The 27511-nt window shown below is 46.7% G+C and overlaps 1 protein-coding gene across 2 annotated transcripts in view; it reads left to right on the plus strand.

The window, feature by feature from the left end:
• The window catches only part of LHFPL4 (LHFPL tetraspan subfamily member 4), a 30728-nt gene extending 3957 nt beyond the window's left edge, over nucleotides 1–26771 (plus strand). For both annotated transcript variants that reach the window (XM_020906199.2, XM_070455599.1), the window contains 2 exons: nucleotides 19508–19744; nucleotides 23218–26771. In XM_020906199.2, the coding sequence (XP_020761858.1) occupies nucleotides 19508–19744; nucleotides 23218–23318 (338 nt within the window). In that variant the 3' untranslated portion in view covers nucleotides 23319–26771. The remainder of the gene's footprint in view (nucleotides 1–19507; nucleotides 19745–23217) is intronic.
• The last annotated feature ends 740 nt before the right edge of the window (nucleotides 26772–27511 follow it).

Consider the following 27511-nt stretch of genomic DNA (forward strand, 5'->3'; position numbering starts at 1 on the left):
GCAGCATGGGTTCAATCCCTAGATCTTGCATACCATGCAGCAAAGTAAAAAAAAAAAAAAAAAAATGAATGCCAGTTGTATAGTTTTTGTTCAAATGAACATTTACTCAGTTTTTTTGTTTGTTTTTGGCTGCACTATGAGGCATGTTGGATATTAGTTCTCCTTCTAAGGGTAAAACCCCTGCCCCCCTCCATTGGGAACATGGAGTCTTAACCACTGGCCCACCAGGGAAGTCCTTTTACTCAAGTATTTTAGAGTCTTCTGAGTGCAGAGCACTGGACCATTGGGAAAATACAAAGAGATACTTATTCCCTTGTGTATTTCTCACTTGCTCAGTGATCATCCCTCTGCTAGGTGCTGCAACACTGAGATCAACTCTGACCTCAAGGCTTCTAAGTCTATAAAGCACAATCTCTGCTCACAGGAAGCTTACCATCTAGCTGAATCACTATATTGGTCACCAGTCTCTCAGTGAAGTGACAGAACCCCAAATCAAGCTGACTTAAGTAAATTAAAATAAGGTAAAGGGGGGTAGATATTGCAGATGACACCACCCTTATGGCAGAAAGCAAAGAACTAAAGAGCCTCTTGATGAAAGAGAAAGAGGAGAGTGGAAAAGTTGGCTTAAAACTCAATTCAGAAAACTAACATCATGGCATCCAGTCCCATCGTTTCGTGGCGAATAGATGGGGAAACAATACAGTGACAGACTTTATTTTCTTGGGCTCCAAAATCACTGTAGATGGTGACTGCAGCCATGAAATTAAAAGACTCTTGCTCCTTGGAAGAAAAGCTATGACCAACCTAGATGACCAACCTAGACAGCATATTAAAAAGCAGAGATATTACTTTGCCAACAAAGGTCCATCTAGTCAAAGCTATGGTTTTTCCAGTAGTCATGTGGATGTGAGAGTTGGACTATAAAGAAAGCTGAGTGCCAAAGGATTGATGCCTTTGAACTGTGGTGCTGGAGGAGGCTTTTGAGAGTCCCTTGGACTTCAAGGAGATCCAACCAGTCAGTTCTAAAGGAAATCAGTCCTGAATATTCATTGAAAGGACTGATGCTGAAGCTGAAACTCCAATACTTTGGCCACCTGATGCAAAGAACTGACTCACTAGAAAAGACCCTGATGCTGGGAACGATTGAAGGCAGGAGGAGAAGGGGACAGTAGAGGATGAGGTGGTTGGATGGCATCACCGACTCAATGGACATGAGTTTGAGTAAGCTTCAGGAGTTGGTGATGGACAGGGAAGCCTGGTGTGCTGCAGTCCATGGGGTTGCAAAGAGTCGGACATGACTAAGCAACTGAACTGAACTGAACTGAAAGAGGGTAGTGATTTTGGCTCACATACATTAATAGTCAGGAGTGCTGGCTTCAGGCATGGATGGATCCAGATGCTCAAATAATGTCATTAAAAATAAGTCTCTCTCCACTTCCTGATTTCCCTCTGTTGGCTTATTGTTAAATTCACTTCTCTTTTGAAGGTGATAAGTATGGCTACCAGCAGCTCTGAATTTACATTGCTTCAACTTAGCAATGCCTGTGGACAAAAGAACACTTGTTATTCAGTGGTTGCAGAAAAAGTTCCAGGGCTCATTCTGATTGGCTCAGCTTTGGTCAAGTGTCTGCCTTTTAATTAATCAGTGAGACTTTGTCTGAGGTCTCGCTACATGCCCATTCCTGGGACACATGAACTGATAGGGGAGAAAGAAATTCCCATGCAGGAAAATCAGGTGTGACCACTGGAGGAGAGGTACTGTAGATTAGACAGTTGCAGACAGAAACCTCACTCTGGACAGTCTGAGCTCTAATATGTGCTCAGCCTTAGGTGCTGTGGAAACCCAGGGCAATTGAGGAGGCTGCTGGCTTATTTGTGAGGTGAAGCTTGAGTAGGGCTGGGTGTGGCCAGATGTGAGGTTTGAGAGAGCATTCTGAATGGAGAGGAAGATCATGGGTGGAGAGACAGAGGGGAGAAAGCCACATCTGGCTTGAGTGTGGACTTCACTTAGGGGAGCAGCAAGGAACAAGGCCAAGAAGGAATGATGGAGCTCTAGTGTGCGAGGCTCTGAGTACTGGGTCAGAAATTTTAGATTTTAATCAGCAGGTAGTTCAAAGCTATGACCGCTGTTATTCTTCAGGAAAAAACAGTTAACAATTTCTGAGTCTTTATTATATGCTTGACCACATGCTAAACATTTACATGCATACTATTATTGACGCCTCACACCTTCCTATGGAGTAGGTACCCTAATGAATATTTCATAGGTGAGAACACTGAGCCTTGGAAAGGAGAGTCATTTGTCCAAGGTCATACAGTGGGTAAGCGGTCAAGCCAGAATTGTAACCCTGTCTGTCTAACTTGAAAGCTCAAGGATTTATGAAGGATTTATAAAGGAACATTCAGGATGAGAATAAAGACAGGATGAATTTGCCAGAAGAGTCGAATGCTAAGTGGAAAGACTGGGAGATTCAGGTGGCTCTTTGTGGAGTGAGGCGTCAGCTTCTCAGGGCTTGTCAGAATCTCTCTGCTGTGCTTTATCTGGTCTTTCCCATTTACGAGGTGCTAGCCATTTTCACATTCATTATGTCATTTGCTCTTCATCTGTTAAAATGACTTGTCTAAAGGTCAGACAGCTAGCGAAGGGCGGAGCTGAAACTTTCTTATGAGTCTAAATGGATCTGGAACCTGCTTCTACCCCTGAACTGGAACCCAGGATGTGAATACACAGATTACAACTGTAAGGTCGGTGTACTCAGTGCCTGCCTGTGGGCTAAGTGAGGTTAGCCAGGGGAGGTTGCTGGCTGGAAGCCTGGTTCAAGGTCAGAGGGTGCAGTGTGCAGAAGTGCTGGAGGACTTAGACTTCCTGCTCTGCCACCTCCCAGTTGTGTTCCTTGGATAAATGGGGTTTCTTCTCTGATTCTCAGTTCCCTTTTCTGTAAGATGGAGATGATTATTATACCTACTTCAGAGGTCATGGAAAGAAAGGAAGCCATGGGGCTAAAATGCTGAGTGTGGTTCCTGGCGTAGAGTGATCAACCGATGCATGGTCACTCTTATTCCTGTGACGTAGTCTGCGTGAAGAGCTGCTTGTGAGGAGCCCTTGCTGCTTAGGTGAAAGACTCTGGACTTGCTGAGATGATCAGAGGCCTTGAGAAGCCAAGGACTGTTAGCTAGGAAGGGTCCTATTCATCAGCTGGCTCCACACCCTCATTGTCGAGATGAAAAAGCTGAGTTCCAGAGAGAAGAGAAAGATTCATGGTCACAAAGTGAGACTTTTGTCTACAGAAGGGAGATGATTCTGACCACATCTATTGAGTGTTGAGAGCCTACTCTGTGCAAGGCACTGACCTGTGCTAGAATCACCATGGAGAAGACAGCATGTGAGACGGAGTGGGAGCTGGGGAGACTGATGGGGACACCAGGGGCCGGGCAGTAATCCAGAGGTGAGCCTCTTCCAGCCCGAGGTGTGTGTCCTAAGTCATCAGGGGTCTCTGAGCTACAAGCAGCAATGTCACTGCAGCTTAGAATATGTATCCACATTCCTCCCCACTTCCTTGGGTTATGTTTCACACCTGGTTTGGGGTTTTCTTCATCCAGAGAGTCTTTGTTGTATGCAGTGAGACTGCTGAGCACATCTGGGGACTCTCTTTCCTCCCACCCTTTTTCCCTCCCTCCTTCTCTTTCTCCACCAACTCTCCTTCCTTCCTTCTTTCTTGCTTTCACCTTCCTTCCCTCCCTCCCTTCTTTCATTTTCTGCTTTGCTCCCTCTCTCCCTACAGCCTTCCTTTCTTTCTCACACCAGTCTTCTTACTGACAGCCTCCTCTGTGTGTTAAGCTCAGGGAAGCCTGCGTGAATCCTCTTTCCCAGGTATTTCCCACGCGGTCCAGTGGTTGAGCCTCCGAACTTCCCCTGCGCGGGTTCCATCAACGGTCAGGAAAGGTCTGCATGCCCTGTGGTTTGTGCTGTGCTGAGCTTGGCCACTCAGTCCTGTCGGACTCTGTGACCCCAGGGACTGTAGCCTGCCAGACTCCTCTGTCCATGGGGATTCTCCAGGGAAGAATACTGGAGAGGGTTGCCATGCCCTCCTCCAGGGGATCTTCCAACCCAGGGATTGAACCCAGGTCTCCTGCATTGCAGGCAGATCCTTTACTATCTGAGACACCAAGGAGGCCCAAGAATACTGGAGTGGGTAGCCTATCCCTTCTTCAGGAGATCTTCCCAACCCAGGAATTGAACCAGGGTCTCCTACATTGCAGGTGGATTCTTTACCATCCAAGCTACCAGGGAAGCCCATGGTATTGCCAAGTGGGGGGAAAAAAAGGAGTCCTTGCTCATAGTCTAATGGGAGATATAGGAAAGAAATCAGATCATCACACTGTAGGATGACACATGAAATGACTGAATCATGCAAGGGTATCTTGGGGGCACGCACTTCTGACACGTTAAGGACAGCCAGGGAAGTCTTCTAAAAAAGTAACAGCGTTTGAGCTGAATCTTACAGGATGGGGAGGAAGGAGAAGGGGAGCCAGGCACAAGAGACAGTATGATTGGAGGTGTGGGGGAAGGAAAAGCCTGGTGCATTTTGGGCACCACAAACAATTAGTGTGAGGGGAGGTGAGAGCTGAGCCTGGAAAGATGGGCTGCACTGTGGATGCCTTGTACACCACGTTGAGGAGTTTTGACTTTATAAGCAGCAGATAGTTGTTGACTTTTTAAAAAAGTGTTTAAAATTCTTTGACTTTCATTTTCTTTTTGGAAAAGTTGATACATTGCACATGAAACAAAATTCAAAAGATGAAATGACGTACAATCAGATATATGTCCTCCCAGAGGTCTCTTCCCCGGGCAAACACTTTTACCATTTCTTGACTATCCTTTCTGAGAAATAGAGTATATACAAGCAAATGCCAACAATGTATTTTTTTTCATTAATGGTATACTAGTTATCTATTGCTGCAGAGAAAATTACTCCCCAGCCCAGTGGCTTACGCATTTCTTATCTCTGTTTCTGTGAGTCACAGGAATTTGGGAGCAGCTTAGATGGGGTAGTTCTGGCTCGAGATGTCTCATGAAGTTGTATCCAAGACCTCAGTGAGGACCGGGGTCAGCTGAAGCTTGATTTGGGTTGGAGGAGACCTCAGAATGAGTGATCTGAGAGAGAGAAATAAGAAGATGCATTGCGCATCCCCCTCTTTTGGTAACAACTTTATTGGGATATAAATCACGTGCCACAAAGTTGACACGTATAAAGTGTACAATTCAGTGGTTTTTTTTAGTATATTTACAGAGTTGTGTAACCATTACCACAATTGATTTTAAGATATTTACATCACCTCAAGAAGAAGGCTTATACCCTTAGGTTGTCACCCCCTAAGCCTACCATCCCCATCCTCTCCCTCCATTAAGCAACTTTTAACCTACTCTCTTATCTAGTAAGACTGTTCTGGGCACTTTGTATAAATTGTTGTTGTTTAGTCATTAAGTCATGTCTGATTCTTTTGCAATCTCATGGGCTGTAGCCTACCAGGCTTCTCTGTCCATGGGATTTCCCAGGCAAGAACATGAGTGGCTTGCCATTTCTATCTCCGTTTGTGTGAATAGAGTCATATAATTTGTGGTCTTTGTGACTGACTTCTTTCACTTAGCTTAATGTTTTCAAGTTTCATTCATGATGCAGCATATGTCAATATTTATTTCCTTTTTTATGGCTGAATAATATTCCATTGTACGGATATACCACATTGTGTTTATCCATTTATCAGCTGATGGACATTTGGATTGTTTCTGTCTTTTGGCTATTTTGAATGCTGTTGCTGTGAATATTTGTGTACAAGTTTTTGTGGATACATGTTTTCAGTTCCCTTGGATATATATGTGGGAGTAGAATTGCTGGCTCAAGTGGCAACTTGAACATTTTGAAAAATTGCTGTATTGTTTTCCAAAGTGGCAATATCATTTTACATTCCCACCAGCAAGTGTGTGAGGGTTCTTATTCATATCCTCATCAACACTTGTGTTATTATCTTTTTTTTTTATCTGACTTTTTGATTATAGCCATCCTACTGGGTATCAACTGGTAATTCACTGTGGTTTTGGTTTGCATTTCTCTAACTATTAAACATCTTTTCACATGCTTGTTGGCTATTTGCATATCTTCTTTGGAGAAACATCTATTCAAGTTCTTTGCCCATTTTTTTCCTTTCAGTTTTATTGAGATACAGTTGACACGTAGCACTGTATAAGTTTCAGGCATACAGCATAATATGGCTTACATATATTATTAATGATTATCACAATAAGTTTAGTGAACATCCATCATCTTATGTAGATACAAAATTAAAGAAATAGAAAAAATTTTTTGTGTGATAAGAACTCTTTATGATTTACTCTTTTTTGTTTGTTTTTAGGATTTACTCTCAGCAACTTTTTATATAATATACAACAGTGGTAATTACATTTCTAATGCTGCACATTACATTCATAGTGCTTATTTATCTTATCCCTGGAAGTTTGTACCTTTTGACCACCTTCATCCTATTCTGTATCACCCCACCCCCACCACCCCTGATAACCACAAGTCATCTGATTTCTTTTTCTGATTTTTTTAAGTATAATTTACCTACTGTGCTATGTTAGTTCCTATCATACAACATAGTGATTTGATATTTCTATATATTTCAGAATGATCTCCATGATAACTCTGGTTACTCTGTTACTGTACAAAGATATTACATAGTTATTGACTATACTCCCCACACTGTACCTTACATACTCATAACTCTTTTATTTTGCAGCTGGGAGTTTGTACCTCTTAATCTCTCACTCACCTATTGCTTTCCTCCCCACATCCCCTTCCCCTTTACCTATTTTCAAATTGGGTTATTTTTCTTTTTACTATTGAGTTATAAGAGTTCTTTTTATTCTTGATGTAAGCCCCTTATCAGATATATGATTTGCATATATTTTCTAGTATTCTACAGCTATCTTTTCACCTTCTTGATAGTGTTCTTTGTAGCACTAAAGTTTTAAATTTATATAAAGTCCAATTTATCATTCTGTTGTTGTTGCTTGTGCTTTTGATGTCATATCTAAGAATCCGTTTCCAAATCCAAGGTTACAAAAAGTTACCTGTATGTTTTTTTCTAAGAGTTATATAGATTTCATGCTTATACTTAGGGCTCTGATCCATTTGAGTTAATCTTTGTATATGGTGTAAGGTCAGGGTTCAACTTCTTTCTTTTACTTGTGGCTATCCAGTTGTCCCAGCACTGTTTACTGAAAACAGAGTTCTTTCTGATTGAATGATCTTGGCACCCTTACCTAAAATCAGTTGACTATGGGTTAATTTCTGGACTTTCACTTCTGTTCTGTTGATCTGTATGTCTACCCTTATGCCAGTAACAGACTGTCTTGATTACTGTTGCTTTCTAGTGCGTTTTCCAATCAGGAAGTGTGAGTCCTCCAACTGTGTTCCTTTTTCAAGATAGTTTTGGGCATCATACTGCATTTTTTTTAAAAAAACCTGAAGTATAGTTGATTTACACAATATTTAATATTGTGTTAGTTTCATGTGTACGGCAAAGTGATTCAGTTATATATTTTTCAGATTATATTCCATTATAAGTTATTATAAGATACTGAATATAGTTCCCTGTGTTATATAGTAAATCCTTGTTGTTTATCTATTTTATGTATAGAATTTTGTATCTGTTCATCCCTTATTCTTAATTTATTCCTTTCCCCTCTCCCTTTCCCTTTTGGTAGCAATAAATTGGTTTTCTAGTTGTGAGTCTGTTTCTGTTTTGTATGATATTCTCTGAGTCTATCCATGTTGCTGCAGGTGACAGTATTTCATTATTTTTATGGCTGAATAATATTCCATTGTGTGTGTATATATATGTATTGCTTTTTTTTTGTCTTTTCTGGATATATGCCCAGGGGTGGGATAGCTGGATCATATGTTGCTTCTATTTTTAGTTTTTTAGGGAACCTGCATACTGTTCTCCATTGTGGCTGCAATAATTTACTTTCCCACCAACAGTGTAGGAGGGTTCTCTGTTCTCCACATCCTCTCCAGCATTTATTATTTGTAGACTTTTCCAGGATAGCCATTCTGACTAGTGTGAGGTGATACCTCATTGTGGTTTTTATTTGCATTTCTCTAATAGTTAGTGATGTTCAGCATCTTTTCAGATACCTATTGGCCATCTGTACGTCTTCTTCAGAGAAATGTCTTCTGCCTTGCTCATTTAAAAATTGGACTATTTGGTTCTTTTCAGTTGTATGAGCTATTTATATATTTTGGATATTAACCCCTTGTCAGTTGCACAGTTTGTAAATGTTTTCTCCCATTCTGTAGAGTGTCTTTTCATTTTGTTGATGGTTTTCTTCAGTATGCAAAAGTTTGTAAATTTGATTAGGTTCCATTTGCTGATTTTTGCTTTTATTTCTTTTGCCTTGGGAGACTGATCCAAGAAAATATTGCTACGCTTTATTTCAGAGAATGTTTTGCCTATGTTCTCTTTTAGGAGTTTTATGGTGTCATGTCTTATATTTAGGTCTTTAAGCCACTTTGAGTTTATTTTTATATATGGTGTGAGGGAATGTTCTAATTTAATTGATTTACATGTGGCTGTCCAGCTTTCCCAATACCCCTAGCTGAAGAGACTATCTTTTTTCCATTGAGCGTTCTTGCCTCCTTTGTCGTAGCAACTGCCTTTTATGTTCTAATCTCAGACATCACAGGCCACTTCTGCCACACTCTATTTTTAGAAGTGAGTTACTAAATCCAGCCCACATTCAAGGGGAGGAGAATTCAGCTCCTCCTCTTGAAAAGAGTATATTTTAAAAGTTGTGGACATATTTAAAAACCACCACAAATGGTAGGATACTAAACAGTTGGTTTGTCTTGCTTTTTAAACTCAACAACACATTTGGAAATTATACCAAATCAGTGTATAGAGAGCTACTTTTTCCTTAAGAGCTGCATAATATACTTTTCCCCCAAGATTTCTTTGGTGTGGACCATTTTTAAAGTCTTTAATGAGTTAGTTACAATATTGGTTCTGTTTTATGTTTTTGGTTTTTTGGCCACGAGGCATGTGGAGATTCTTAGTTCTCCCCGACTAAGGATTGAACTACACCCCCTGCGCTGGAAGGCAACGTCTTAACCATTGGGCTTCCGGGGAATCCCTATAATATACTCTTGTATGGATGCATCATCATTTAGAAATCAATATTTAAATTGTTTACAACATCTTGCCATAACAGTATTTCAGTGGATAATGTTGTATATAAATAATTAAGACACATACATAAGTATTAGGATAAAATAAAGACCTAGAGTGGAATTGCCAGATTAAATGCTCTCTGTGTTTACAATTTTGACAGATTCAGTCATAGGCTCCTCCATAGAAGTCACACAAAGATACACTCATAGCAACAGTATATGAGGGTACCTGTTTCCCCACATTCTTGCCAACTGAATGTGTTATCAAATATTTTATTTTTGACAACCCAGTGGGCAAAAAGTAGTCTCTTATGGTAGTAATTTGTCTTTCTCTTAGGAATGAGGCTGAGTGCCTTTTATATATACATGCAAACCTCATTTTATTGCAGTTCACTTTATTACACCTCACAGATATTGCCTTTTTTTTTTTTAAAACAATTTGAAGCTTTGTGGCAACCTTGTGTTGAGCAAGTTGATTGGTGCCATTTACCTGATAGCATTTGCTCCCTCTGTGTCTCTTTGTCACGTTTTTGGTAAGTCTTACAATATTTCAAACTTTTTCATGATTTTATTTGTTATGATTGATCTGTGATCAGTGATCTTTGTAATTGTTTTGACATTTATTTTAGCAATAAAGGATTTTAAAATTAAGTTTGTACATTTTTTAAGACATAATGCTATTGTGCACTTAATAGACTACAGTACAGTGTCAACATAACTTTTATATGTGCTGGGAAACCAAAAATAAATTTGTGTGACTTGCTTTATTATGATATTCGCTTTATTGTGGTGGTCTGGAACTAGATCCACAATATTTCCAAGGTGTTCCTGTCTTTCTTCTGTAAACTGTCAGTTCATAAATATTTTTCTACAAAGCTAATGGTATTTTCCTTCTTTGATCTGTAAGAAGTCTTTATAAGTTAAAAGTTAGCTCTTGGTGATATGAGTTGCAAATATTATCCATCAGTTTATTTTTTTACTTTCTCTATGGGTATTTTCTCCATGGTGAAATTCTATTTTTCTCAGCTTAAGCAAATTACCAGTTCCTTCCAGTATGGCTCCTTAGTGTAGTATAATACCTAGAAAGGTCTTGGAGTGTTTTGAGTGGGGGTGGGAAGCATAGATCTGGTTGTTGGTAGAGAGGATGGGCTGGAGGTGTAAAGAGGTTGAGGGCTGAACTATTCTTATTCTGACAGTCTTTTATTTTTATTTTATTCTTTTCATTTCCATTTCATCTTATCCATCATTATGAACCTTTAATCCCAGAGCTGTTTAATGGCATAATGAGAGCCCTGGATCAGGAGTCTGCCTGGCACAGAGTGTCTATTGAATAAACAGATGATGAGCTCTGAGTTAAGTCCTAGCTCCACCACCCTCTCCTTTGGAGGCAGCATATTCAGTGGTCAGCCAACCTGAACTTGAATCCTGAGTGTGGCATTACCAACTAAAGTGTCCTTTGGAAGGTTATACAATTTCTGACTCTAAGTTTCCTCCACTATAAAATGGAGACTATAATAATAACTAGCTCATATCCAATGGTTAAGACTTTGTCTTCCAATGCAGCGGGTGTGGGTTGGATCCCTGATGGAGAAGAAAAGATCCTACATGCCTTATGATGAAAAGAAACCAAGACATAAAACAGAAGCAATATTGTAATTACTTCAATAAAGACTTTAAAAATAGTCCACATCAAAAAAATCTTAAAAAAAAAAAGGGTCTCTCATCTTCTGGAACTGGAGGGAAGTTAAGGTTAGAGTGAATCTAGGTAAAATTGTCGTCAATTAAAAAAAAAAGAAAGGTTGAAAATTGAGAACTGGGAGATACACCTAGAAAAGCAGAGAACTTAGAAAGTTTGGCCTTGGAATTTGGGGTCTTATTCCTAGGTTCTGAGCAATTGCATGTAGGCATGGGATTGACCAGGGCCAGATGTGGGTTTAGCAAGGTGACTTGGGCAGCTGCTGCAGGGAACAGACTGGATGGAGGCTTGATGGGCGATCAGGAGCCTGGTGGAGGGCAGTGGCAGTGGTCCAGGTGAAAGGGACTGAGGCTGGAGGAGGGGAAGGAGGAGACCTGTTTAGGAGCCCAGCAGGTGTGTGTCTGTTGGGGCGAGGTGAAGACAGGCAGACCTTGCAGATGATTCCAGGTCCCCTCGTTGAACGATCGTGTCTTGGAATGACATGCCCAAAGGACACAGCAGGGAGATCTGCTCAGTCTGGGAAATGCTGAATTTGTCAGAGGAAGGGTCTGACAGCTGTTGGCTTTTCAGGCCTTGGCCTGAGGAGAGCGGTCTCAGCTGGAGATGCAAATGTGAGTCTGAGTGTGGGTGAAATGGCCCGGGGGAGAGGGGAGAGCGTGTGGAAGCAAAAGAGGAGACAGCCCAGAAACACCAACCTTTAAGATGCAAGGAGGAGGAGGAGCCAGAAAAGGCGGCTTGGAGAGAGGAGCCAGAGCAGCTGCTCAAATTAGCAACAGAGAAGCTGAGAAGAACAGCCCCGAGAAAGGACAGCTTCCTGGAGGAGCCAGAGGGGCCAGGGAAGGATGGGGCCACCTGGATGGGCCTGGGCCAGACTGGAGGAGTGAGGCAGGAAGTAGGGAGAGCGGCAGGAGGCTCCTGACCGAGTCCTTGAGCTGAGCCAGGGCAGCGGGGGATGCAGCAGACGGCAGATTCCAGGATTGTCCAGAGGCCACGCGAGGGCTCTGTGCAGGCTGGACCCAGGGCTGGTGCAGTAAATACTGTTCCCAAATATTATAATTACTGCACAAAGTGACGGGTATCCCATTTCTCTGTAACAGCATCTGTGACACCAGGTACAATTATTTGTGTTCCTAACAGTCCCTTGACTAAACTGTAGTCTCCTCGAGATCAGGAACCACAATCCAGGAACTGAATGGCTTGGAGGAAGTGTCCCAGGGAAAGGGAACAGTCAGTGCCAAGACCTCCAGGGCAGGGGGAGTAGGGCTGAACAAGAAAGGTAGTTAGGGTTAGTGTTAGGATGACGGTTGGAAGGAGGTGCAGTGTGGCAGGAGTGTGGGGACCGAGAGGCCGGGTGGCTTGGAGGAAAGCAGAGGGAGCCCGTGGGCCATACAGCCCGGGACCAGGCCGCAGGGATCATCCTGAGCCTAAGGGGCAACTTGGGAAGGTGTTGAGCAGGTGAGTGCACTGTCTGCTTTGGAACGCTTCCGTTGAATGCTGAGTGGAGAGCAGATGAAGCGAGGGCAAGGATGAGAGCAGAGAGTCCAGTTAGGAGCCGCCGCGGTCAGGCGGGAGGGAGACCACGCGGCCTCGACAGATGGCAGCAGTGCAGACAGAGAAAAGAGGTCAGCCCGAGGTACGTTTTGGAGGTCAAGCCAGTTGGCCCTGCAAGTGGATGGGATGTGGGGGTGAGGGAAAGGGAGGAGTCAGGGTGCTGGGGGGGCCATGGGGAGCCCCGGCACAGGATTTCCACCCCTGAGCTCCCCAGCTGACAGAGGCGCTGAGATTGGACCTGGATCTTCAAATCCAGCGGGTCGGGGTGACTGTTAAGAGAGACCCCGTCTCCCTTGTACCACAAGCCCCTGCTCTTGGGGTGCAGGACAGAGCTGGTATGAAGGACACGAGGACAACCTCTGTCCTGGGGTAGAGGGGGGTTCTTCCTACAGCCCCCTGGTGCACCGGGTCTGGGGAAGCACTCCCTTGGAAAGCTGTGGTCGCAGTGCCAACACAGACTCTTTTCCAGGCTCCTCTCAGCCCCAAAGTCGGCCTGGTTCTTTCTAGAAAAACCTTCCTAGAGTGAGGAAGGGACTCAGAGAGGATACAGGATATGGACAGCCATCCGTGCATCCTGTGCTATACTGCTCCTCCGTATCTCTCACCTACAGCTTTGTCAAATTACCATTGTTCTTTGTATGAAAACTGGAGAATATGGATAAGCAAGATTACACACGTCATCTCACTCTCCCAGAAGCAGTCATCTTAACTGTTGGTCTGCAATCGTATAGAGTACTGGTTATGAGCAGACTCTGGAGCCAGACTGTCTGGGTCTGAATCCTGGTTCTGTAAACTTACCAGCTCTGTGGTCTTAGATAACTTGGATTACCTCTCTGTGCCTCTATGTCCTCAACTGTAAAAAGAAGATAGTAACAGTGCTTATTCCATAGAGTGTTGTGGGGATTAAATGAAGTGATGTGTGTAAGATACTTAGCATAGGACCTGGTGTGGTAAACTTACATAACTATTGCTATAACCATGTAAGTATCCCCAAAATAAAATTATATTGTATGTTATTTTTCACATCCTTTGAAACCTAACGTATCATGAGTAATTTCTGTACCATTAAATCTTACTCAATATAATTTAATAGGGTATGAACGAATATTCCTGTGATGTTGGATAATTAGCTGCTTCTTTCTTTCCTTCCTTCTTTTATTATTTCTCCCTCTCTGCCTTCCTTCGCATCTCTTCCTTCTTTTCTTTCTTGCAAATAATGACGTGATAGACATCCACATAGCTAGATCTTAGAGTACATTCTTGAACATTTTCTTAAATTCCTAGAAATTGGCAAGCTCAGTCAATAGGGGTCTAGAGATTTTTGGTTTTATTTTTTGTGTGTGTGTGATTAATTCATTATTTCTGTGAGTTTCATTTGACTTGTGCATTTTGATTCTTGATTGCTTGAATTATTTCATTCTGAGTGAGTGAAAAATCTCTGGCAATAGTCACTTATTAGTGATCAACTCCCACCTACCTTATGGTTTCAGTAGGTCACTTTTTTCACGTGGTCCTGAATTCAAAAGGAACCGCAGGTTAGCAGTGCAAGGTCTCTGTCCTGTCCTGTCCTCACCCCCTCAGTTCCCTCCTTAGAAGTGACCAGGGTTATCGGTATGGATGTTATATAAGTGGATTCCGTTTTTCCCAGTGTTATGACTCTAAGATGCATCCAAATTGTTGCATGTAGCTGCAACAACAAAATACCACAGACTGGGTGGCTCGCACTTACTTTCTTTTAGTTCAGGCAATTCCAAGACCTGGGTTCTGGGGAGAGTCCTCTTCTTGGCCCGCAAACCGCTACCTCCTTCCTGCTTGCCATGTCCTCACATGGCAGGTGTGGAGAGAGAGCAGACTTTCTGGTATCTCTTTTTAAAACATTTATTTATTTTTATTTCTCTATTTTGGGCTGTGCTGGATCTTCCTTGCTGTGAGCTTTCTCTAGTTGCAGTGAGCGGTGGCCGCTCTGTTGCAATGCATGGGCATCTCATTGCTTCTCTCTTTGTAGCTTCTCTTCTCTTTCACAATAGTAGCTTCTCTTTTTGTGGAGCACAGGCTTCAGTAGTTGTGGCACATGGGCTTAGCTGCTCGGTGACATGTGGGATCCTCCCAGACCAGGGATCAAACCCGTGCTCCCTGCCTTCACAGGTGGATTCTCCACCACTGGGCCACTAGGAGAGCCCTGGTGTCTCTTCTAAGGACACTCATCCCATCATGGGGCCCCACCCTCATGACCTCATCTAACCCTGATTGCCTCCCCAAGGCCCCTTCCACAAATACTCTCACACTGGAGGTTAGGGCTTCAAAAGATGATGTTGTGGGGAGCCAGTTCAGTCCATAGCAAACCTCTTTGGAGTCTGCTCAGGAAAAGAAGGCCCTGGGGGCATCCAGTCTGACCTCCTGGTAATGGGTAGCAGCTGTGGTACATCAGGCATGGAGGGGCCAGCTGAGCATAAACAAAGGCCTCCCTCTAGGAGTGACTGGCCCCGTGGATGTCCCTTGAGGATAGTGTAATGGTATCATAATGAAACTCTGCTAAAATAGCTAAGAATAAAATGCATAATTAAAAAGCTTTAAATAAAGGCACATTTACAGCACACACACACTTTAAAGAAAACAAATATTGTTTATGTCCTCTTACTAATTCATCACTTTTTTAGTCTTATTCTGGGTTTATTCCCTAAACCCAAGGTATCGTTTTTCCTTTCAACTTTCCTTTAGTTTTTAAAATTATTCTTAAAGGCTTACACCGCTAAGAGGATTTCATGGCCAGACATAGGTGGAAAAGGATTGGGCATAATAATATTATTTTATCATCAAAGTAATCTATGCACATGTTAAACACTTCCAATAGTATGGGAGGGCAGAGAATAAACAGTGTCTCCCTCCTTTCCTCTACCATACCGGGCTGTGTTTCAGAGGTGCCCATCATTAAGTTGCTTCTTAATAGACTTGCAAGCTTATAGACTTATAGATTTGCAAGCTTATGTATGTATATATGTGTATTTTCTGAAAAACCAGTATGTTTAATTATGTTTTTTGATTTTATGAGTAATACATTCACTCCATGAAGAGCTGAAGTATTACAGACAGGGCAAAGTCCCCATCCTCTCCTTGCCCAGAGGCTACCATGGTTATAAACTTGATTTCTGTATTTCCAAGATATTTTTTGTGTGCATTTACATACACATCCATGAGGAAAATACATCATGTCATTTTCTGTGTTCCCGTTCCTCCCTTTCTTCCTCTCTCTCTTTTCTGGTAAAATACACATAACATAAAATGTACCATTTTACCACTTCCTAGGTGTCCAGTTCTGTGGCATTAAGTACATTCACACCGTTGTGCAATCATCCGTACCGTGTGTCCTCACAATTCTTTCTTCACCTGCAGAACTGAGACTCTGTCCCCATAAATGCTAACTCCCCACACCCTCCCCTGTCGTCCCTGGCGACCAGTATTCTGCCTGTAGGAATCTGACTGCTTTTGGTTCCTCATGTAAGTGGAATCATACAATATTTGACCTTTTGTGACTGACTCATTTAATTTAGCATAGTGTCCTCAAGATCCCTCCACACTGTAGCACCTGTCAGAATTTCCTTTTCTTTTTTTCTTTTTTTTAGAATTTCCTTCCTTTTCAAGGGACTCTGAGGTGGCTCAGAGCATCTGACAGGTAAAAGTGTCCAGCTTGAACCTAAGAACAATGTTTGGGTTTCACTCTACCATGGGGCCGCAGAGAGTCGGACGTGACTTAGCGACTGAGCAGATATACATACTTGTGATTATAGTTTCCTTCCATCTGTGGCAAACGATCCTGGTTTCCTTTCTTTGGTAGTGATATAAAGCTTACTTTGTAAGTAAATGCCTGTCAGTTAAAAACTAAGTCTATGGAATTCCCTGGTGGTCCAGTGGTTAGGACTTTGTGCTTTCAACACCTGGGCCCTGGGTTCAATTCCTAGTTGGGGAACTGAGATCCCACAAACTGTGTAGTGTGGCCAGAAAAAAAAAGAAGTGGGTCTGCTCAAAGAGAAACGTTAAGTAAAGACCTGTCTGGGTTTGAATACAGAGCCCACCACTTCCTAGCTGTGTGACATGGATATGATACTTAGTTCCTCTGAGCCTCAATTTCCTCATCTGTAAAATGAGGATGATCATTTTTCCCTCCTCTCGATTTGTTATCGGATTAAATAAGATCATGCATCTTAGGAGCTTAGCCCCCTAGCACATAGTTAAGCACTCAGTACTACTTGTTGGCATTATCATATTATTAATAACTTTGTGACTGACTCATTTAATTTAGCATAGTGTCACCTTAAATTTCTCACAACGCCTCCTGACTGCTTGGGAAGTCAGAGGACTCTAGGGTGACTGGACAGTCGTGCTCCATCTGAGAGCTCCTTCCCCAGACCAGTGGTTCTCAACCAGGGACAGCTTTGCCCCCCAGGGGACATTTGACAGTGTCATAAGACATTGTGGGTGGTGAGTAGAGGCCGAGGGGGATGCTATATATCCCACAATACACCCCACTTGCCCCACCCTGCACCTTGCACCTGTGTCTACCCAATTCAGCCAGCTCATTACTTCAAAAAGATACTTGAACTTGTACTCGAAAGACCTCAGTCTCAGTTTCCTCATCCAGCAAATGGGGATGTTGAAGGCTGCCTTGCCTCCAGTTATTACACTGACTGTTGAGCCTCTTGATCACCTACTGTCCCTGGAGGTCTCTTCCTGTCTTTCCCAGGTCGCAGGAAACCTGTCCGAGTGACTTTTCTCTGTGTGCTTTACCTCTGGGTGTTTCTTGTTCCCAGAGCAGGCTCTGGGGCCCCATCGCCACCACCTAGAGCACTGCAGAGCAAAGGAGGCAGAGAGCGTGAGTGAGAGACGGCGAGGTCCCAGCCCCTGCCTTCTCTGCGTGTCCCTGTAATCCTGGGTCTCTTTCCAGCCATTCCCTGACACGTATAAGTATTCTGTTTGTGTGTTGATTTGATTCCTCTCCACACACCTCTGCTCCTGAGGACAAGAAACCATGCCTGCCAGTATCCCCAGCAGCCTTCACAGTGCCTGACACATGGAAGATATTTGGAATTTATTTGTGGAATATATGGAGTCAGAGAGGGGGAAGGGTGAGGGGATAGGTGAAGAGAAGTGAGAAAAGAAAGACAGAAGAGGAGGGGTGTTGAATGAATGTCAAATGCTGAGATCTAAGGAAAAAAGAGGGTCACGACTGAGGCTGGAGCACTGTATGGACTAGCTGGAGAGAGGGCATGTGAAGAGAGAGGCAAAAAAAGATGAAAAGGGTGGAGAAGAGAAAGGAATGGAGATGCACGACTAGAGAGACACGTAAGTGATGAGGCAAGGAGACCAAGAGAACGTGCAGGCGCAGAGCCCTGGGGAAGAAAAACTCACTGAACACTGAGCTTGTGGAGGGAGGAGGACCACCCGCAGGATACTGCCGCGTTTCCATGGAGATGGGGATGCTCTGGGCGGGAGAGGAAACACTGTACACAGGAGAGGAGGCAGAGGGACGGGGTGGGTTTTCCTCACCCCTGCCTCAAGCTGAGATTCAGGACCAAGAATGGGGAGGTGGAAGTGCCCTCCCCCCCCACCCCTCAGAGCGCCCTGGGGACGCCATGACGTTAGGGTCCTTATCTGCCACTTCTTCACCCCTGGCAATTGACCTTCCTCCTCTCTCCAGGGTCCTGGAGGGTCTTGGAAAGTGTTAGGGGAATATGGGGAGATGAATGGATCAAGCCCTTTCCAGAGGCTCCTCCTCTCTTCCTGCCCCATAAATGATTAGAGTACCTCTGGGCTCAGTTCTGGGCCTTCCCTTAAGTTTCTATAATGTCTAGCCCTGGGGATTTACATGTCCACAGCACCCACATTTATATCTCCAGCCCTGATGTCTCCCTGAGTTTTCCTCCCCATTTGGGTTTCTAAAGAGCATCTTCAAAGTGTTGGAACTCTTTTAACTCACCAAGCTCATTCTTGCCTCAAGGCTTCTTGCATTTGCCATTCCCTTTGCCGCAAACTTGTTTTCCAGCCATTAAATAGAGGTGGCCTCCCCTTGAGCACTTGAACACTGTATGGACTAGCTGTTGGGAGAATTGTCTTGAAGAAGGCGAGCACAGGAGAGGGGAATGAAGGGCTGCTCCTGTGTGTGTGTAAGATCAGAGTGCTGTTGAGGCGCCCTGTGTCAGCGTGAGGAACACATCCTTGGGGGTGTGCGGAAGGACTGTCCTGTTGGAAGGTGGGGGATAGACCAGAAGAGGCAGAACTCAGGCAGGGAGGAGTCTGTGCTGTGGTAGTTGAAGGAAGGAGATGGCAAAGCCAGGTGCCTACCCACCCTGGGGACTAGCTGTGTCTCGTAGGCAGTCGGCAGAACTGACCACCACCCCCACTTTGTCCTGACTGTCATCTTAAACCCGGGTCTAGCACCCTGTGGGCCTGGCATGGGGTCAAGGGCCCCGTTGCTCCAGCCTGAACCTTTGGGAGCCTTTGTGTCTCAGACACAGTGATGCAGTCTCTCTCGGACTCTCAGACACTAAAAGGAGAACATCACTCCAGCAAATACAATCAAAAACTCTCACTGCCAGGAGGGGGAGATCCCAGCCTGGAGGTGGCCTACTGAACCTGGAAAATGATGCTGAATAAAAATTTGTTGAGTAAATGACAGAAATAAAAAAGAATGAGGGGGATGAGGGAGCGATGTGCCAAGATACTAAAGGGAGCTGAAGGAGGTGACCCTGGTTCGCTATTTTCTCCTGTCTCCAGGAGGGCTTCCTGGAGGAGTTGTTGATCTGGTGGGGCAGGCAAAGGCATTGCGTTTCTGCTCTCCAAGGCATGAGGCCTTCCTAGAGTTTAGTTTCTAGGTCGGTAGGAGATTAACAAGCTCTTGGGTTGATGGGCGGAGTGGGGGTGCGGGGTCCCAGCCTACGGGGGGCTTTTGGTGGTCCTCAGGCTCTGGGAAGTAATCAACCCCTTCTCTCTTGCTTCCTGACCCGGCGGTGGGCTTGGCCCGGCGCCCCTTCAGCTTTGTGCCTCGTGCTGGGCTGCATGATCTTCCCCGACGGCTGGGACGCCGAGACGATCCGGGACATGTGCGGGGCCAAGACTGGGAAGTACTCCCTGGGGGACTGTTCGGTGCGCTGGGCGTACATCCTGGCCATCATCGGCATCCTCAACGCTCTCATCCTCTCCTTCCTCGCCTTCGTGCTGGGTAACCGGCAGACCGACCTGCTGCAGGAGGAGCTCAAGCAGGAGAACAAAGGCGAGTGGGCGGCTGGGCGGCGGCCGGGGGCGGGCGGGACACCGTCCACGGCAAGGGAAGCCCCGGCAGGGGCCCGTAGCCAGAGGCCGGCTGCCCTGGGGACGGCTTGAGGTTATCCCTCAGATCCAAACACCTGCAGGGGCCTGACCCAGCAAACCCTACCAGGAGTGTAAACCCGGGAGAAATGTGCATAAATGCTCTCGGCAGCAGTGTCAAAATTGCAAGCAACTAAAAACAGCTTGGAGGATGGATAAATACATGGTGGTGTATTTACATCATGGAGTTGTTTACAAGTGTGGAAATGAATGAATGCCAGTTTTAGGTAACAATGAATGGCTGCATCCTGTAAACATAATATTGAGGCAGGGGGAATCAAATTCCAGAAGATGACATTTTAAAAAATTTTTAAAGCTAAAAACTAAGTAACACTATACTAAATACAGCTTAATATTGTATTTAAAACAAAAAAAGGTCAATACAAAAGGTAGGATGGTGGTTCTCTATGGTTGGAATGGAAGCAGAGAGGCAAGGATGTGAGGTGGGGGACAGGTGGATGGGTACAGATTATTGGTGAGTTAAGTTCCTACATGGTGAGCCTACAGATGTTTGGTACAGTATGCTTTATACCTAGTATAGTACACATAAACCTCCATATGTACCAGGTAACATTAATATACAGTAAAGAAAAAATTGACACCACCAAGGCCAGAGCCTTAACCACTGTTGTCAGAGGCTTACCTGTGCATCTATCTACGTACATCCCTCTATGGAATACATGGTAGGGTCACGTGCTGATACAGGCGAGGCATCATCGGAAACAAATCCCTCCTCAGATTGCTCTTAGGGCTCAGTTCTAGAGCACGTCTTTAAGATCTTTATCATTTTATGGAGGACCGTCTTGTCCTTTTCACTCAATGCTTAGTGTTACATAAGACTTCAGAATTGTAGGTTCTTAACCATTCTCCTCGTAGGGGCTGTTAGGGAGGTTCCCTTTTTTTTCCTGTTACTGGGAAGGTCATTACAAGAATGACTTACTGGGAAGGTCATTACAAGAATGACTGTCTTGGTCTTTGTCTTCTGCTTTCTCAGTGTCTTTCCCTGAAGTGGAATTGCACACTCACAGTTGTAGTGATAATTCCAGATTGTTTTCTAAAGGAAGGTCAAGCCTCTGACCCAGGGGCCCACACAGCCCCTGGAGAAGGGGGAGACACTCTGCCTGTCTGCGTGCCCGTTTTCTGCCTTGAGAAATCGGATTTCACCGTTATCCTAGTCTCAGCCTTCCTTGAGCTGTTAGCAGATGCTGATGCTGATCTATGTTCAGCACTTGCCTTTAATTACATTCACCTGAGTCTCTCATCTATAAAATGGGCATAATGATAGTGGTGGTTATTAGCACATTTGCCAGGAGGTACTCTAGTATTGTGGTGTGAGTATGCTTGGACCATGATGGCAGACTGTTGGAAGTAGGTTGAGCTAAGAAATGACTTTACCTCTTTGAGCCTCAGTTTCTTGCAGTACCTAAATGAAAATGGTGGACAAAAAAAAGTAAGACTCGGGTCTTTTTATCCCCTGAGGATCCTCAGAGACCTGATCTGTGGAGTTGTCCATAGTCGCCGTGCTCTTCTCAGCATAGTGGGACTTGGGTACAAACAGGCACACCAGATGACCATAGGGACCCTTGCTCCAGTGCTAGGCTTCGACTCCCCAGACCCCACCCAACTCACCTCACCTGAGCCCAGAAGAACCCCTCAGAGCTGTCCTCGTGAGAGGAGACAAGGGACGGGGGGGGGCACTCCAGGTTCAGAAGAGCCTTTTCATTTCATCTTCCTGAGAGGTTTCCTTCTACAAGTCAGATGTTTCTCATCTTAGAGGAATCTGAGTGATACTGACTCATGTCCCAGTCCCTGTTCTCCATGAGGCTTCCTTCTCTGAGGAGAGTGACCACCCTGCCCTCCCCCCCCATGATAGGGAAGACTCAGCCTCCTCTAACGTGTCTTAGAGGTGACTACTGGAGTAAGAGAAAGAAGAAAAGAGCAGATTTTGTCTAATGAATCAGCACTCCCCCAGCTGTGGTTTGTGTAAAAATTTCAGAATGCCAAAAAATTTTGAGGGTTTTGTAGCCTATTTCACGTAATGTAGGTTATGTAAATTTAATGTTTTATTTATTTATTTTTTTCCAGTTTGATAATTTTCCCTTTATATCATTTTTTAAAAATTAGTTGGAGGCTAATTACTTTACAGTATTGTAGTGGTTTCTGCCATACATTGACATGAATCAGCCATGGATTTACATGTGTTCCTCATCCTGAACCCCCCTCCCACCTCCCTTCCCATCCCATCCCTCTGGGTCATCCCAGTGCACCTGGGATGCTTCTAAGCTCAAGTGCTCAAGCCCTGAGCACTTGTAATGTGTTTTAAATGAAGGTCACAATATATTAAGCATTTAGTAAGTTAGAAAAAAATTAAATTGGTTGCTAATACTTTCACAGTATATAAGTCAAACCATTATGCTCTACACCTCCAACTTATACAATGCTGTATGTCAGCTATATATCTCAATAAAACTGGAAAAAGGAAAAAAAAATGACAGTGTTGAGAAAGGTACCACCTTACAGGGCTGTCCTGCAATGAAGCAAAATTGTGCCTATGAGGGGGCAGGTGGTGAATGCTCAGTGAAAGCTGTCACTTGTCACGGCTTCCCACTAGGCAGGCACCGTGACCATTTTATAAGTGGGATGGCCGAGGTCTGGAGAGGTCCAGTAACTTACCCGAGGTCACCTAAGTGGTGCAGCCAGGATTTGAGCCCAGGTCCAAGTCTGAAGGCCAAGTTCTTCCCTGCTGCCAGCCCCCTTTTCAGAGCCCTCCTGGGCTGCTGAGGCGCCTGTCTCTGGAGTCAGACGCCCGCTGCTTTCTATGGTCTTCGTGTGAGGTCGGAGCCTGCCCTCTGGTGGCCGCTTCCAGAAGTGCAGTACAAAGACAGACGCGGCCTTTCGGAGGGGGTTTGGCCATGTGGGTCCCATTCGGCGTCCTCTCCTCCTTCCCCAAAGCGCCCTAAAAAAGACATGAGGGAGCCCCAGTCTGCCTTCCTTCAGCATCTGGGATTTCCTTCCCTCACTGGGCTCTCAAGGTGAGCGAGCCTCACAGCTCAGCTCCGAGCCACAGCGCTCTGGGACAAAACTAAGCTCTACGGTGCTGGCATTTTCACTGTTTACTATGTGCAGAGTCCTCGGCAGGCATCATTCATGTCTTTAGACCCCTCAGAGTCACTCTGTGAAGGAGTAGGCTGTTATGTCCGCTGTACCGAGGAGGAAATTGGGGCTCAGGTTGAATGAGCTGGCTCGTCGGGCCTGGTGGCGTTTCTGAACCTGTGCAGCTCACCCCTCCACGCAGCTCTGCCCTGAGGAGGGGCTGAGGGAGCCCCAGTGCCGGGCGGCCTCTGACTCTCTCCAATTCTCTCTCTCTGTCTCTCTTAGATTTTGTGGGCTCTACAGTAAGCTCTGTGTTGCGGCCAGGGGGTGACGTCTCCGGATGGGGAGTCCTCCCGTGTCCCGTTGCTCACACACAGGGACCCTGAAGGCCGGAATCACAGCCCAGGAGTTGACCTGCCCTCAGCTTGTCCTGTCTCCTGCCCTCTCATCCCTCCATTCACGCTCCGAGGGAAGATCCCGATCGTGGACTGACCTCACCTGCTATCTGCCTGCGAACTCTGGGCTTTGAAGAGAGGTTGGGGCTGACATGCAGCCTGGGGGAGGGGAGAGGCCCTGCAGACCCTGGGGGTCTGCACCTCCTTCAGCTGACCTAAGGGAGCTGGCCCCCAGCCCCTGGCCGCCGCCTCCTCTCCAGCCTGGCCGGGGTCCTGCTGAGTCTCTGGGGAAAGAGGTGCTGTGGCTCCCCACCAGGCTCCCCCTGTCTGGAGGGCTGCGGCCTGGCTCCATCCTCGCCTCCTCTGGTCCCCACCTCCTGCAGAAACTCATTCAAGATACTGCTCCAGGGCAGACCGGACTCTTTCCTACCTTTTTTCTTTTTTGCCAACAACGGTTCCATCATCTCTTCACAGAGCTCCAGGCACTACCGGCCTCCCTGAGGCCCCTCTGCTCCAGCCTGCTTCCAGCTCTCCTGAAGGAATCCGAGCTGCACCGAGGGAGAAAGCACAGGGCCTCCGGGTCTGCTGCTGACTGGAGCCCTGTCAGCGCTGACTCTGAGCCAGGACAGGCCTCTCAGGAGGCCGCACTCAGACTCCTGTCTTGGTGGCGCGTGGCTGCTGCAGGCTGGGGCTGAAAGTGGCTCGGCCTGGGGCCGGCCGTCTCCTCCCTGCGCGGACGGCTCACCAGGGACTGGACCTTGACCCTGGCCTGTTTTGTACAGCATAGACTTCTTGGCCCTGTTGTCAGGGTTGGGGGTTGGGGCAGGGGCCCATGAGTGGGGATTAGGGGACGCCTCACCCCTCTGCCCCATCTCATGTTGTCCCCCCCACCCCTTCTGCCAAGGGCAGAGACTGTCTTGCCTCTTTGATACTTTTCTGCATAACTTGAACTTGCAGGTCACCTCTGAACAGGGTACCCCCTGTCCCCATCCCCAGGCCTTGTAACCCTGTCCCCACCTCTTCCTTCTCCCTGCCCACCTCTCGCCTTGTGGTTTGCCCAGGGTCTCAAACCCAGTGGCACGCTTGGAGCCGAGGCATGAGTGAATGTGTGTGAGTGTGTGTGTGTGCAAGTGTGTGTGGGGCAGATGAAGGGTCTTCTGTCCCCCCTCCCCCAACTGTGGGGCCACCCCCCCACACCCCCCACCAGGAGCACAGGATGGAGACTATAGATGTGTCTGACTTCCTGTCACTGCCTGGGGGGCCTGGTGGTAGAGCTATCTGGCCTGGGGTGTGGATGGCCCCCTCCAGCCCCCCGATGGGTGGCCGGTTAGCTTCATCTTGTGTGCCTACTTCTGTCTCCAGGTGCCTGCTGCCTGGCCCACTGTGGAGGGCCAGCGGGAGGCCCCTGCAGGCTCAGTGGGGAAGCTCGTGGTCACCATGTCGTTGGCCTCGGCCGCAGGAGGGAGGAAAGCAGCGAGTGCCATGTGTTCACAGCCCTGTGTTCATTTCCACTGGGCCTGAGAGTTAGGGCTGCCAAGAGACACCCTAGAAATCCTCTGCCCAAGTCCTCCATCTGGAATCACATGCTCTGGGAGGATTCCTGAAACCTGGAACGTGCTCAGTCCTGATCCCTGCCCTCTGCTTCCTCCTCCTGGGCAAACACCCCCCCAGCCCCTCCCCCACGTCCGGCCCCTGCACTGTGCCCCCCCTCCTGCTCCCCCCAGGGTCCCGAGCTGAGTGAGAGGGTGGGGGGAGCCTCGTGGGGAGGGGCGCGCAGAAGTGAGTTCCTTCAAGATCCTAAGCAAAACCCAATGTTGGAAGCCATCAGGAGGAGGGAGCAGGAAAAAGTGATTAGAAATGGGAAGAAGACAGAGATTGGGGAAAGAGAAGGAGGCACAGAGATGGAGCTACAGAGAAGGAGATTGAATGAGGTGTTACAAAGTAGTGAAAGAGTGACCAGAGAGGGGGATGTGATGGATGGAGAACTAGGATGTGGGAGGGGAGGTGGCCAGAGACAAGGCAGGCACAGGGATGGTAAGGAGGCAGAGGAAGAGGAGTTGTAGGCGGCCAGGTGCTGGGGAAGAAAGGAAGGGGAGGGCGATGGGGAATGGGGAGCCGCTGCCACCCATGGGAGCCACAAACCCCTGTGCGCTGCTGGCGGGAAGCTTAGGACCTAGCTCCTGAGAGGCAGAGGCAGGGCCCAGGCAGCCATGCCCCACCCTGTTGGGAAGGAATCGCATCTAGGTGATTGCCCAGCAGGTTAGCACCACTGGAGTGGGTGAGTGGTAGAAATGGAGGAGGTTTCCTTTGGAGTGGTTGGACGGTGTTTCCCGGTCACCGTCCACCCAGCCCCCTGCTGCCCTGACTAAGGGGCAGTGGGCAGTGCACCCAGGAGCTTGGGGTTAGGAGGAGACTGTTGGTGGGGCTGGAGGAACACCAGGGTACCTTAGGGAAGGGAAGGAGGCTGGAGTGGGTACCAAACCAAAGTCCTGTCCCTGAGGCTTCAGCAGAGGTGGGAACAGAGCAGGAAGGAGATGCTTCAGCCAGAGGCCCCAGGTGAGGCTGAAGCGTCAGCAAGCCAGGACCCAGATTGCTCTCCGGAGCCAGGAAGCCATCACAGCGAGGATGTTTGTGGTTTGCTCTCACCCACACCTGGCCACGTGGTTTAAGCCTTTGGGAGGAGGCTGAAGCAGAGGAGATGGTCTGTTCGCAGCTGAGTCTCTTGGTCGCTGAAAGGCTGAGCTGTGTGAGCGGCCCACTGAGGCACTCCTCTCCTCGCCTGCCCGGGCCAGAAAGGCTTTCCTCTGCCGGATGCAGGACTCTCTTAGGAGAGGCCAAGGCAGCTCCAACCTCGAGGGGGTCCAGAGCGCCGCTTGCTCACGCCCTTCCAGGTCTCAGGGTGTGAGAACTTTCCTCTTTGGGGATCAGTACCATGGGTAGGTTCAAGATCTTTTTCAGGCCTGTTAGAGCCAAGAAGTTGGGAGCTTTCAGAGAAGGCTGTGTGTGGGAAAAATTTCTGCCTGGCTGCCTCTGGAGGTTCCTGCTTGGGCACAGGGGTTCACCCTTCTGCAGCTCCCAGTGTGAACTGAGGGAAACCAAAAAACCCTCTCTTTGGAGAAGCTGGGATCTTCCTGGCACGAGAAACTTCCACAGGCCCCTGCCTGGCTCAGGGCTAGCCTTCAGGTGGGACTGGAGTTTCCTGAGAAGGGAACAAGGGAGCCACAGTCCTCCCGAGCTCTGACCGGCAGAGGGCCTGTGCTATGTGTCATTAGGATAGCTTGGTGTTGTCTACACTCCATTAGTAAGTTCCGTCTGAATGTGTCCTCGCTGTTCATTGTCCAATTTGGTAACATTGATTTGGGTCCTGACCCCTTCTGCTGCTGCTGGATTTGAGCTTCAGTGCAGGTGGAATGATGTTCAAATAAAGACACACTTTATATATCACCCATGCTAGCTTCTCCTTCTCTGAGTTGGCCCCCAGGGGATTAAGAGGGGTGAGATTCAGCCTGACCCTTTGTACTAGGTATAGCCGTGTATTAACAGACCTTACATGAAGGTGGCCAGATCACGACTGACACAGAACTCCACACCATCTTCACTCCTGGCTTTCATCCTCAAGGACACCTCAAGGCCTTGTTTGGACTTGTCACTTTGGCCCATATTTCATTTTAAGGAGACTTCCTGAGATCCCACAGGACCGAGTCACACCACACACCTAACTGGAATGTAGTCTGTTAACAACTAAAACTGGAGTTGTTTCCAGGAGAGAGAATAGCTGGCCGTCTCTGCCAGCTCCTGACTGCATGGACTGGCACACGAGGCTCCACCCTTTCCTCTTGAGTGGCTGTGGGCAAGTCCTTTCACCTCTAAACCCCCACTGAGTAAGCAGGGGTGTCGACAGCGCCCTCAGGGAACTTGGAGCAGATGAGGGAGCGCCTGTGAACTGTGCTGCGGTCTTACACGTGCCCCAGATGGCGGCTCTATTGACTACAATTTTTGCATTTGGGAATTGAGCCTTCATTCAACACATTTGGAGCACAGTACCTGCTCAGAACTTAAGAAAATCGGAGCCTTTGTCTTAATGGTCTGGTTGGGGATATTAACATGTAACAATAATGTGAAATCTGCCTTGTGCAGGGTACTGTGGGTACAGGGATACCTTACATGGCTTTAGGCGGGGTGGG

The sequence above is a fragment of the Odocoileus virginianus genome, chromosome 26 (genome assembly GCF_023699985.2).
Source record: "Odocoileus virginianus isolate 20LAN1187 ecotype Illinois chromosome 26, Ovbor_1.2, whole genome shotgun sequence".
Lineage (NCBI taxonomy): Eukaryota > Metazoa > Chordata > Mammalia > Artiodactyla > Cervidae > Odocoileus > Odocoileus virginianus.